The sequence below is a fragment of the Aulonocara sp. 'chitande type north' Nkhata Bay genome, linkage group LG22 (genome assembly GCF_057382095.1).
Source record: "Aulonocara sp. 'chitande type north' Nkhata Bay isolate Kocher_YH1m ecotype deep benthic linkage group LG22, A_spYH_male_GT1.1, whole genome shotgun sequence".
In the NCBI taxonomy this organism is placed as follows: Eukaryota; Metazoa; Chordata; class Actinopteri; order Cichliformes; family Cichlidae; genus Aulonocara; species Aulonocara sp. 'chitande type north' Nkhata Bay.
The window spans coordinates 1,912,351-1,925,290 of NC_141364.1; the positions used below are offsets into that span (position 1 = coordinate 1,912,351).

At 44.9% G+C, this 12,940-nt stretch overlaps 1 protein-coding gene across 3 annotated transcripts; it reads right to left on the reverse strand.

Moving 5' to 3' along the window:
- Nucleotides 1-245: 245 nt before the first annotated feature.
- On the reverse strand, nt 246-11,351 carry LOC147303152 (major histocompatibility complex class I-related protein 1-like). 3 transcript variants are annotated; one of them, XM_086280200.1, is made up of 7 exons: nt 11,217-11,351; nt 4,328-4,603; nt 3,932-4,222; nt 3,329-3,613; nt 2,866-2,991; nt 2,621-2,681; nt 246-2,294 (listed from the first exon to the last, which is right to left on the reverse strand). In XM_086280200.1, exons 1-6 carry the CDS (start codon nt 11,269-11,271, stop codon nt 2,623-2,625), a joined length of 1,092 nt encoding a protein of 363 aa, XP_086136326.1. In that variant the 5' UTR covers nt 11,272-11,351; the 3' UTR covers nt 246-2,294; nt 2,621-2,622. The 3 variants fall into 3 exon arrangements, with proteins under 3 accessions (XP_086136326.1, XP_086136325.1, XP_086136327.1); XM_086280199.1 differs by having other exon boundaries at nt 250-1,777; XM_086280201.1 differs by lacking the exon at nt 11,217-11,351 and adding an exon at nt 10,219-10,401 and having other exon boundaries at nt 251-1,777.
- Nucleotides 11,352-12,940: the final 1,589 nt, after the last annotated feature.

The window sequence follows — 12,940 nt, forward strand, 5'->3', positions numbered from 1 at the left end:
GTGTGTAAAATATCTGTACTAGGGTAAAAAGCAACGACTAGAATGAAGTAGTGTCAAAGAAACGCGCCATTAAAATACCTCAGAAGATGTTCAGGACAGAAACTCATCGATTTCACTTTATTAGTTATAGAAAATAAAAATACAGAAGCATTAAAACTCTGTAACATTTGTTTTATGCTTCCTAAAATATATCTAAATATTTAACAGTGGAACAAAAACACAACAGTAAAGTTATGTTTGTTTGTTTATTCATCATCACCTTTATTTATAAAGCACTTTAAAACAACCACAGCAGAATAACGAGTGACCTGCACACAGAACAAAAGTTGGTCCCAGAAATATTAACGTTCATTACATTTTTCAAATTAAAAGCATTAAATGTTAAACACCTGTCAGTCCTGCTTTTATTGACCTCGTCATTATTCATCATCACACAGTGAAAACACAAAGTCACAGAGTCATACAGCAGATATTCCACCGATTTATTAAAACATGAAATCAGTGTCATAGTTGTGTTTCCTGTACTCTAACTGCTCACCCTCATGATGGCGTGACGGTTAGCGTTAATGATACCACAGTGACGGTCTGTATGTTAGAAACAAAGATGATTAAACCTGTGCCGTCTTTAGTTACCAGTTTAGAAAATACTGGCGGCAACGTCCTACATCACCTCGTTCTCGAGTTCTCGCAGCCACGAGTGTGCGCACACCTCGCCCACCCAACCGTGTGATGACACCGCGTCATCAGAATTTTACCGCTGTGGGTCAAAATGTGTAAACTTAAAGCACATATATTTTGTAGCATCATGTCAGACCAAACATGTTCTCAGGCTCTGAGCTGCTTTAAAAAACACTGACGTGCGACTTAAACTCTGATACTGCCCTGAGACGTGACGCGCACCGCAGCTTTAAAAACACCCATCCATCCACTTCAGGGTCACTGGAGCCTCAGCTGCCATAGAGCGAAAGGCGGGGTAAACCCTGGACAGGTCACCAGCCTGTGGCAAGGCTGACACACAGAGACACACAACCATTCACACTCACGGGCAATGTAGGTTAATCAATTAAGCTATCCTTACAAACTGCATGTCCTTGGACGAACCCACACAAACACAGGGAGAACATGCAGACTTCATACAGAAACACTGCCTGAATTGAACTCAGGACCATTTTGTTGTGAGGCAACAGTGCCAAACACAATGCCACCGTGCCGCCAGCTTCAAAAACACACAAAACACAACAAAAGCAGAAAAATGCAGAAAAATCGCATTGAGGCTGTTGTTGTGATTTGGTGCCATATAAATAAAAATGAATTGAGTTGTATGACCTGCTCTGCCCCCCAACAGCAAACATGTGTTACAGGAATCATGTGATTAAAACACACATTATTATTACATTATTTTCACAGATTAACCCTTAAAGCTTTCTTTAAGCGTGTTTCAGTTCAACTCTTCACATCTTTTGGTTTCTGTCACTTCCTCAGCCGGTCCGTCACATTATTGCGTCCCCAGAAACACTGTGGTTGTGCTTGGTCTGCTTCTGCAGTGTTTTCTGTTTGCTTTTTTTGTTGTTGTTGTTGTTGTTGAAGTTGGACCTCTCAGGGCCACCGTAGATTTGGCTGCAAGGGGCATTAACAATTCTTTAAACCCATCCATTGAATTAAATGGAATCCCATTTAATGCTGATCCACCTGTAAAGTGCAACAAATGTTTGTGTTGTTTCGGTAAATCTGGTCCCACCGAGTCTCGATGTGCTTTTGTGGAAGCTCTGATCTCCATCTGCAGGGATGAACGCAGCAGCGTTATTTTACATGCTCAGTTACTCATAGCCAGCAAACCCCATTGATACAAACTTTAGCTCAATTTGAGCAGTGATGCGTCTCAGAGTCGGTTTGAGGTAAACAAAAAAAGGAAGTTTGAGTTAAAAGAAACAGCTGGAGGAACAGTTTGAAACTCATCAGGTTAACTGGTCAGTCTGGCGGCGTTCTCCTCCTCCTTTACAGGAGAGGTGAAGAAGAGCAGGGTGGAGTGGGTGGAGAAGAGTGTCACAGTGATGGCAGCACGAAGTTTAAAGACGGTGGTGAGACCTGCCACACCTCCAGGGGCATCAGTGCCTCTGGGTGTGGCAGCTGGCACATCTGGAAAAGCTCCATCAGTGCTGACAGGTAGGTAGCATTTGGAGCATCCACCCAGACGATGTTTTCATGTTTCAGCAGGACGATGCTAAACTGCAGACTGCATCTACTCTTAGGAGAAAGTCCACCTGCAGTCCAGACCTCTGACCAGCTGTGAACATCTGGAACATCATGCAAGCAACAACAGCAGGAAGCAGAGTCAGGACAGCTGCTGTCCTCAGCTCAGAGGAGGCGACAGAGACGGTGATGGTGCTATTACTCACTCTGAGCCTCATTCACTAACATGTGCACATGAAACATAAATACACTGTGCAGAAAACAAGCACACACAAAACTCCGTGAAACATGCACACCGCCTCATTGTGTGCTTCATCTTATGAGCCTTCACTGTGACTCGTGCACGCTCGGAGGCAGTTACACATCTGAGGGCAGAGAATCGACACGTGTAGGTAATAAAACATCTGAGAACGATGAGAGAGAAACTCACTGTTACTCCTGACGAACATCGTTCAACTCCTGCGACTCTGGTGTATCTGCGCTGCTCCTGCCTGCGAGCACAGACAGACAGCAAGCATTAAAACTCATCTGCTGTGTTTCTGCATGCATGCAGAGAAACACACACACACACACAGAGTGGGTAAAGTCAGATGCTTTTGTTTGATGGTCTGATTCTTGGTGCCATCGCCACACGTAAAATCACCCGGTGCTGACACACGGGCTGTTCGTTCTTACCATTATTGCGTCTTTTACGTAGGACCAGCAGAATCACGCCTACACCGATGAGCACGAGCAGGAGTGCTGCCACCAGACCAGTGACAGCAGATCCATCGTCATCAGGAACAGGTAACAGGCTGAGATCTAAACACACAAAACAAGAACATTACTTCACCTTTGGTTCATTTTCAGTTGTGCTGCTGTGAAAATCAGCTATGCAGGTGAGGAACATGTGACCCTTAAAGCTGAACACAGCAGCTTCTAAACAGACTAACAGCACTGCTCTCTCTGCTGATGACTACACTGAGGGAAACAGCGCCCCTGTGGATGTCAGGTAGCACACGGTATTACACTGCTGTGGTACTGATGCATAAACTGACCAATCAGATGACTGGACAGGAAGAAACCTACACAGTGAACAGCAGAGTCTGTTTGTGTCTCCAGTTAAAAGAACATTTTTACAACCATGACAGTTTCTTACCCCAGCTCTTAGAAATTCTCACACCAGTCGCTTCGTGAAAAACCTCGCAGCTGTATGTAGCCGGGTCAGACTTTAAAACCTCCACGTACTCTCTCCTCTGGAACGTGTCGTCGTTATTGGGGAGAAGTCCTGAGCTCTTCAGGCCGTCGTCTGCGGTCAGAACACGTTCGTTCCTCCTGATCGTCACTGTGACGTCTTTGGGGTAGAAGCCCGTGGCGAGGCAGGTGAGGACGATGTTTGTCTGCACTCTGGAGTTCTTTGCAAACACGTGCAGATCAGGTGGAGCTGGATGGAGGAAATGGAAAGTGATAAGTGCGTTGGTTTGATGTTTATGTGGCGTCTGGCACACTGTGTGAGACGAGGCAGACGTGGTGAGGCTCTAGTTTGATGGTTTTTGTGTGTTTTGGTTCAATTTGTCTCAAAGGTGCGTGAAAGAGACTCGGTGACAGTGGAATAATCCATCAGTGAAGGCGCTTCTATGAAACTGACCAAGAACACAATAATTATGTGAGGTCATATTACCACAACTAATTCTAAAAAGTCTATTAACAATGTTTAAAAATAAATAAATGATAATATTATTTTTATTTATGACAAACATACATTTCTGTTTGAGCTGCTGTTGTCCATAATTCACAAACTTGCTCAGCCAATCGATGCACTCGTTCTCCAGGTATCCCTTGGTGTACTCTTTCAGCACCTGGACGCCGTCCCACTTCCTCTTGGTGGCTTCTGCCTCGGGAGTCGGAGCGACCCAGACTCCGCTTCTATCATCGAAGGACAGGAAGTCGTCTCCATCGTAGCTGTACATGTCCACGCCTCGGACAAACCTGAGCGTGCCGTCAGGATTCGTTTCAGCCTCACAGCCGTGCATCCACTGAAGAACGTGAGGGTCTGAAGGACCAACAGTGACAGAAATGAACAAGATATCAGAAGAACAGAGATTCAGAGAGGACACCATGATGTGTGCGTCAGGATTAAAACGGAGCGACAACTTACTGGCTGAGTCATTCTGTCTCATTCGCTCCATCAGGATGCCGATGTTGACCTTGAACCACTGCTGCTTGCTCTTGCGGGACTGTGTGCCTTTATCCCAGTAATCAGCAGGTAAACGCTCTCTCATCCACTTCTGTTTGGGAACCTTTGCCTGAGTATCGCTGTCAAAGTAGTCGATCATCCTGTTGTCCAGCAAACCCATGGCTGTGAACTCGTGGATGCCCGGGAGGCCGACAGGTTTGGAGAGCGCCGTGTAGATGTAGGTGAGGGAGTGAGTCTCTGAAAGTCACAGAAGGAAATTTTATTAAACACAGGTGAGATGCATCAGCAGATCTCACTCATGTTTTTGAAATAGGCCTCTCTCTGGGTGCATTTTATGAAACATAAAAGACTTATCTGTTCACCTCAGCAGTAGGAACAGAAGCCTTACTGTGTTAAAAACAACCTTTCCCACATGCTACACTCCATCATTAACCTCAGTGTGTGAAGAGGACTCTCCATTTACATGCACAAACTGGAGTCTATTAGATAGATATGATACAAACCACTGCAGCACAGTACCTGTAATACCTACAGCATGTTCTAATCGCTCTAATAGGATATTATGGTCGACAGTATCGAACGCTGCACTGAGGTCTAGCAGGACAAGCACAGAGATGAGTCCACTGTCAGAGGCCATAAGAAGATCATTTGTAACCTTCACTAAAGCTGTTTCTGTGCTGTGATGAGCTCTGAAACCTGACTGAAACTCTTCAAATAAACCATTCCTCTGCAGATGATCTGTTAGCTGTTTGACAACTACTCTTTCAAGGATGTTTGATATAAAGGAAGGTTGGAGATTGGCCTATAATTAGCTAAGACTGCTGGGTCTAGAGATGCTTTTTGAGTAAAGGTTTAACTATCAGGTGATATGCAGGGTCAATGGTAAGTGGCCTGTATTTGTATCGCGCTTTACTAGTCCTAAGGACTACATCCAGTCATCCATCCACCCATTCACACACTGGTGATGGCAGCTACGTTGTAGCCACAGCCACCCTGGGGCGCACTGACAGAGGCGAGGCTGCCGGACACTGGCGCCACCGGGCCCTCCGACCACCACCAGTAGGCAACGGGTGAAGTGTCTTGCCCAAGGACACAACGACCGAGACTGTCCAAGCCGGGGATCGAACCGGCAACCTTCCAATTACAAGGCAAACTCCCAACTCTTGAGCAGAACTATGTATTTTATTTCTCTGTCACAGGCTGTAGCTTTGAAAGTTTACTCAATGTGGTTGAATTCGTTTTTTGTGTATATGCATGTCATCTGTTTGTGGTTAGACTGGCTCAGAGATGTGCATGGAGCTGCTGCTGGTTCAGCATGATTAGCACACTTGGAAGCAGAAAGAGATTTATTGATAGCAAATGATTGTTTATGTATTTAAGAGACAGAAAGCTTGTCGTTAATTCATTTTATTAAATGTAACATAAATTGTTTAAAAGCTATTGATTTATGTCAATGTCACGATTTGACTTCATCAAAATAATTTTCTACATAGTAAAATGTGAACATTTCTGCACTTTCTGCTTAAATGTTAGAATGGCATTTGTTTGTGCGTCTTTATAGTTTTCACGGCGCCATATTGTCACAAACTGGTTTAAAGAGGGGAGAATAAAGTCGCATCAGTCGAAGCTCTCTGCGTTATGAGTGTGGCCACTACCAGCTCCACCACCATCATCAAGTTTGCTGACGACACCGTCGTGGTGGGCCTGATCTCTGATAACAACGAGACGGCCTACCTGAAGGAGATTAGGAATCTGGAGAACTGGTGCCAGAGGAACAACCTCCTTCTAAACGTCAGTAAGACAAAGGAGCTGATAGTGGACTTCAGCACTAAGCAGGAGAGGAACTACCAGACCCCCGTCATCAACGAGTGCCCAGTGGAGAGAGTGGACAGCTTCAAATACCTCGGAGTTCACATCACGCAGGACCTGTCATGGTCCTGTCACATCAACACCGTGGTGAAAAAGGCCCGACAGCGTCTCTACCACCTCAGACGCTTGAGAGACTTCCAACTGCCCTCCAAGGTGCTCAGGAACTTTTACTCGTGCACCATAGAGAGCATCCTGACGGGAAACTAGGGCTGTTTGATATAACGATATATATCGGATGACGATATGAAAACGTCTATCGTTTCATTTTACGCTATCGTTTGTTTCATGGTGTAGCAAAATAAACTGTTTACGGCAATATTTTCTCATCGCTTTGATGGTCACTGTAGTGGCTGTATTAAATTCAAATTCAAATTTTATTTGTCACGTACACAGTCATACACAGTACGATATGTAGTGTACTTTCTTAAAGTTCTCTCTTCCTCTTATTTATTTATTTATTCTTTGAAAGAAAAACAGCAGAGAAGAGGGACGGGGCTAAAGGGCAAAAAAACAAAAACAACAAAATAAGCAGACAAAAAATCCATCTATCAATCACCTGGATCACCTGTTGAGAACATAATAAACAACATCACAATGATATATGTGAATATAACAGTAAATACTAAATGTTAAACATTATTGTGCAGCACATAAGATCAACAGAACACAGTGTGCTTTGAGGTAGGAGCCAAAAAGGGTGTAGTTTGTGGGTGTGACCACCCGTGTGTACACCTGTGAGCATGGACGCACTTGTTTTTAAAAGGTTCCGCCAAGGAGTGAGCCGGTGTGTACCTGGACGCCCATCCCCGGACACAAAGAACCACCAACGCACCGATGTCTGAGGGAGTCCGCCACTGGCAGGGGAAGTGGTGGTAGGGGGAGATAGGCCTCCAAACCTTGGAGGGCCTGAGGTGTCCCCAGAGAGGTGGCGCCTGACACCCAACCTGACATATAGACACAGAAATACAGGCACACACAGACACAAACATCCATTCCCACCCTCATGCTCTCATATGCACTCACTCCACACTCAACCAACGTGGAGACAGACATAAAGAGACGCTGTACACACGATCACACTCCCCAAGCGTACTCTACAAACCGGGTCTAGGTACCCTTGCCCCTGGAGGGGGGAAATGCACCCAGACCCAGGTGGTGTTACCCTTTTCCCTGCGGTGGGGGGAGGCAGACCGCCCTGACTCCGCAGCAGCAGGAAGGCTCCACACTCCAGACCGCAGTCGGACGGCCAACTCCTCCTCCTAGCCCCCCCGCTCCAGCAGGTCGCAGAGAATGGGGGTGTGAGAAGACTCCAAACCTCCCTCCACCCGCTCATAGTAGTGTTGATGCATGTGTGTTCTAAGGTGCAATTAAAACCCAGGAGGGCATGGAGCTACCTGCCAGAGAGCAGCAGGTAAGCGCATAGTCCCTCCTGCTAGCCCTCAATGTCTACGTGTATTTAAAATTGGCACCCTGGTGACACACGGTCTTTCTCTTATATTTAATATAACCACACTACGGACGGACAAGCGCCTGTTTTTATGTGTTATCAAAATAAACGGAATCACATGAAAGAGTATGCAGAGTTTACGGATGAGAAGCAAAAAAGAGCCGCCAGGTGCTAAAAAATAAACCTTAGACTCAAACGTTAGAACAGGCTTTTCCCCGCAGCACGCCGTGTAATAAATACTCACAAAGGAAACGGCGCCGTTACAACTTATGTGTAAAAATGTATCGTTTCATGCATCGTTAAAACACTCCAGGTACACGACGCCCAGCTGGAAACACTGCAGCAACACGAGATTCACAGAATTTACAGAAAATGTTACATTTTTGTGATTTATATCGTTATCGGACGATAGATGTTTTATATCGGGAGATGAGATTTTGGTCATATTGCACAGCCCTACGGGAAACATCTTAACCTGGTTCGGGAACAGCACCATGCAGGACAGACGAGCTCTACAGAGGGTTGTGCGGTCAGCTGAGCGCACCATCCGCTCCGAGCTCCCTGACCTGCACTCAATCTACAGCAGGCGGTGCTGGACCAAGGCCAGGAAGATGGTGAAGGACCTCAGCCATCCCAACAACAGACTGTTCTCTCTGTTGAGGTCAGGAAAGCGATTCCGCTCCCTGAAGACCAACACAGAGAGACTGAGGAGGAGCTTCTTCCCGCAGGCGATACGGTCTCTCAATCACACCACCACACAGCACTGACCCACACATGTGGTTCTTACACACACTGGACTTTCTGGACTTTGTTTACACCAGTAGCTGCTGCACAACTACACTGCGTGGTCATCTAATCGGATCACTTTATCACAAGTCGCTTAAATAAATCACTTTAAGCATATTTGCACTGCACAAGACACTTACACATGTGGATTACACAACCCTGCACATTATATTTATTCATACCATTTATTACTCGTACAGCTGCTCTTATTGTTTCTTATATTTCTTCATATATTCTTATATATTTCTATATTGTGTATTTTGTTGTACAGTTATTTTATTTTTAACTTTAATTTTTATATTTTATTTTATTCCTTCCTAGTTAAATTGACCCTTTATTTTAATTTTCATATTTATTTCCTCTCCTGTCGTCTTTTATTTTAGGTCACGAGCAGTTGTGTAAGCATTTCACTGCATATCGTACTGTGTATGACTGTGTATGTGACAAATAAAGTTTGAATTAGAATTTGAAATCTTCCTGCTCACTTCAATCCAAACTCTCATCGTCAAGCATTAGTTACCATGGTGACGGAGCAGGTCAAACGAGGCGCTTTAGTGAAAACTGTGACTGAGCTCAGCGTCAGTGGTTGATTATTAACCTTTATAGAGCAGCGCTCACACCACATCCTCACACTGATCACAGATCAGTTAGAAAAGTAGAGACAAACTAACAGCAGAGCATCGTCTCGGTGCTTTTAAAGCTTTAAACGTCACGTTTCTGTGAACCAGGATGTGTGAACCAGACCTTCAGACAGCTGCTTCAGGTGGAGCAGTGAGGTGGTGCCACCACACAGAGCGGTGTCTGAGGCAAAGCGGGTGTCATGTTACTGCTACACAAACTGACACCTCTCTGACCTGTGCACGATCCTGAGTCTGCTCTCTCTCTTTGTTTAAGCCTCTTTAGGAACCGACACTTCTCATTAAACCGTTGGTGATTTCCTTTTTCACGTTTCCTGCCAGCGAGGCGACAAAACTGCAGCTGTGAAGGTACCGATACTGATCAGCCTTCATCTGTATTTTACTCAGACTGTGTGTGTGTGTGTGTGTGTGTGTGTGTGTGTGTGTTCCTCTTGTAGAGAACAGATGTTGAATCCAGCAGTGACAGCTGTTCTTCAGAGTGTAGAAAGCTGACTGCGTGGGCTCGTTTTCTGTGCACATGATATTTTTCAGACTTCCTTATTTATTTTTATTTTGAGCTGCTAGTTTTCATGTTTTCTTGGGTAAAGTTGAATCAGTATCAAGTATCAATATCAAGTCACTCTGAGTTTGTATTTCAAAATAATTGCACTTTGAAATTGTACAGAATTTCAAGTGGCTCTTATTTTGAAATCCAAACTCAGGCTGAGCTGATATGGAGCCAAAAACTGTTTCTGTGTTTTCTGTGTAATGTTTTCACTTATGTTGGTAAAAAGACTCCATTTTAAAGGATATATGAAAGTCACTTTGCCAAAAGCTGACTGCAGCTTCGACTTTGTGACAGGAATGTTGTTTGTGGCTCACAGTGACCGGATATCATGATGAGGGAAACAGCTGACATGTTTACAGCAGTTTAAATAGGAGGGTCAGAACAGCGGTAGCACTGAGTCACTGTCGGTCTGTTTCATCTGTTTCTGCTTAACGTGGACTTTATGTGTTGCTCAGTATTTTGTAGTTTGCCACCTTTACCGTGACACAGTATAAACACGCAGGCTGTGCGCTGTGAAATAATCACGGGTTATTTCCGGGTTCGTGGACACTTGTTTCTACCTCACCGCTCAGAGGAACCGCGTGGGAGTGGGACCCCGCTTTGTTCACGACGCTCAGTCGGGAAATAACGTGAAAATTCAAGATGAACTGACGTCACGAGCGCGGCCGCCGTTACCGTGACGTCATTTGTAGATGTTGGCGTTAAAGTTTGAAGTTACTTCCTCGTCTCTGTATCGATGAGGATGAAAATTCATCTGATCCGGACTTTATCGATGAACAGATCGATAAAAGTAAATAAAATAAAGGCGCGAAACCAAACGGACGTGTCTGTGCGCGTGCAGCTGATGCTGAATGAGTTTCCGTTAACCACGTGTTACCACGCGCACAAAGACTAACCGCTGCTTCTCCACGGTAACCGTCACACGTGCGTAGACTCTGTCCGCCGCCCTCCGGCTCGGTGCCAGTATTTGTCAAAAACTGCTCGTATTTAAACTGCTATAAGTAAGTTGTTGGGCTATAATATGTGAAACATGTCAAATGCTTCCCTCATGGATGACACAAAGTCATCTTGAGCCACAAACAACATTCGTGTAACAAGCTAGATCAGTTTTTGGCAGCGACTTTAACATAACCTTTATTTATGCAGTTAAACAAATCTCATTAACATCAAACACGTCTTTTGTCAGAGTAAGCTGGCCAACAGCAGCAGAACTGGGAGCAAATATTACGATAGTTCTGTAAAAAGATTGTAAGTGGGGATAAAGGCCTGGTTGGTGTCAGTACAATAACACAGAGTTGTGAAGATACTTGAAAAACAGATATTTTTTAAATTCTATATTTAACCTCTTTGTAAAGGCTGTTCACCGAAGTCTGTTCACCAACATGCGTAAAGATATTACACATAAAAATACACAGAAACATTGGACATCCGGGCTCTCGTTGGCTGAGCACGTAACTCAGGCTCGTGCCCGGCTCAGGTTCACTCTCTTTGTTTCTCAATAAAAGAGCGACCCACAGACACGCGGGACTAACGGCACAGCCTGTGTTAGAAACGGGGACTCACCGGCGCTCTCCGTTAGTCCTGGAGCCCACAGCAGCAGAAAAGCCACGATGAACATTTTAAATCCCTTTAAAGCCTCGGCTCCCCGATCACACCGAGTTCACGCTGCGTGTCCGACAGAGAGATGCTCTGAATGAGGCAGCGCTCAGAGTCACACAGCCCACGGGGGAAAGTACCCTCTACACCACGTGAATATAACTGAAAGATGAGTTATGTGTGGAAGTTGCTGAGTAAAAGTAACCTTTGATGTGAAACCCTGTGTATTTATAGCACATTTAAAACAACAGAAGATTATTTTTTACGTAATTTAAATTAAATAACTGTGGTTCAAAGAAACTGTTTGTGAAATATCTTTTTATTATTGTTTATGACATTTTAAAATCTTCTGTCCAGGTCTGATCTCAGGTTGCTTCTATTTCTGTGGATTTCTGGTAGAGGTTTATTATATTTGATGCAAAGCCATCTGATGACTAAAGTATCATTTTAACCACACTCAGTAAGCCCGGGTCAGGATGGAGTGAGGGAGCCAGGCAGACCGGGTTGAACCCGTGGAGGTGGAGTCACACTTCCTGCTGTCAGGAGAGGAGGTGGAGGAGGGCCACGTGGCGAGAGCTGGGAGGACAACATCCGGGTTTGAGGAGCCTGAGAAGGAGCAAAGTCCCCCGTGGATGAACAGTGTCGTGCACGCCTGGACTCTGAAGTCGTGGCTTTGGTTTCCCAGCTGTGAAACACGACCTGTGAGGATCGTCCTCCCGTGACGGCCGTGGTGCAGAGGGCTTTATTACTTTGGCCTCCATCAGAGACATCCAGATCATTCCTTCCTCTGATGCTCTGCCTGATCTTGGAGAATCTGACTCGACTTATTTCTGACAGTGATCGCCCACTGTGCCATGCTGTAGCTTAGCATGTGAGCATCTCTCTGACCCCGGACGCGTGGATCATATAAGACTGTATGTAATTCTTAACTGTGTGTATTTTGTGCAACACCAAGAAAGAACAAATAAGAAAAACACTGACACAACATCTACAGTGTGCACGTGCTGAAGCTCGGCGCTCCAACAGCGACGCTTCAGAAAGAGCTCAGTGTTTGTAAATCTGCTGAGCTACACGTGTTTAAACAGGGTTTTAACAGGAAGCTGCGACGTTTGGTGCATAAGAACAAATCTTTATTTATAAAATACTTTAAAACAACCACAGCTGATACATTGGAACTAAATAAAAAAAGTTACATACGATATAAATAAAAGCCAAATCATAAAAAGAATAAAATAATTAATTTAATAATTAATTTAATCAATTATTTTCGTAAATGCAACGATAGAAAAGGCCCCGCCCCCTCTGAGCTTCCTCCTGATCTTCCAGGAGCTGCTGGTCAGCTGACCTGAGCGGCCAGCAGGGTGTGTGAGGATGAAGACGCTCAGAGAGGTGGGCGAGACTGAAGGCGTTTAAAAACAAACATGAGAATTTTAAAATGAGCTCTGAAGGACACAGGCAGCCGGTGAGGCCAGCACATGTGCTCAGCTGCAGGCGCCAGAGCAGCGACTGACTGACCCAAACACCGGGAGAGTTACAGTCGTCCACACGGAAGAAATAAAAGCATGGATCGCTGTTTCCAAGTGCTGCCAAAGAGAAGATTTCACTGCTGCCAGTCGCCTTACATTCTAAAAACTGGACCACTGCTCTGATTTTAGTCCAATTTAAAACCAAAGTCAGTAACAAAGGTCTAA

Coding starts and splice junctions, on each gene's coding strand:
- LOC147303152 (XM_086280200.1), bottom strand. CDS start 11,271: ATGTTCATCGTGGCTTTTCTGCTGCTGTGGGCTCCAGGACTAACGGAG. Junction 4,223..4,327: donor GAGACAGAATGACTCAGCCA/GTAAGTTGTCGC, acceptor TTGGTCCTTCAG/ACCCTCACGTTCTTCAGTGG. Junction 3,614..3,931: donor ACAGCAGCTCAAACAGAAAT/GTATGTTTGTCA, acceptor TCCTCCATCCAG/CTCCACCTGATCTGCACGTG.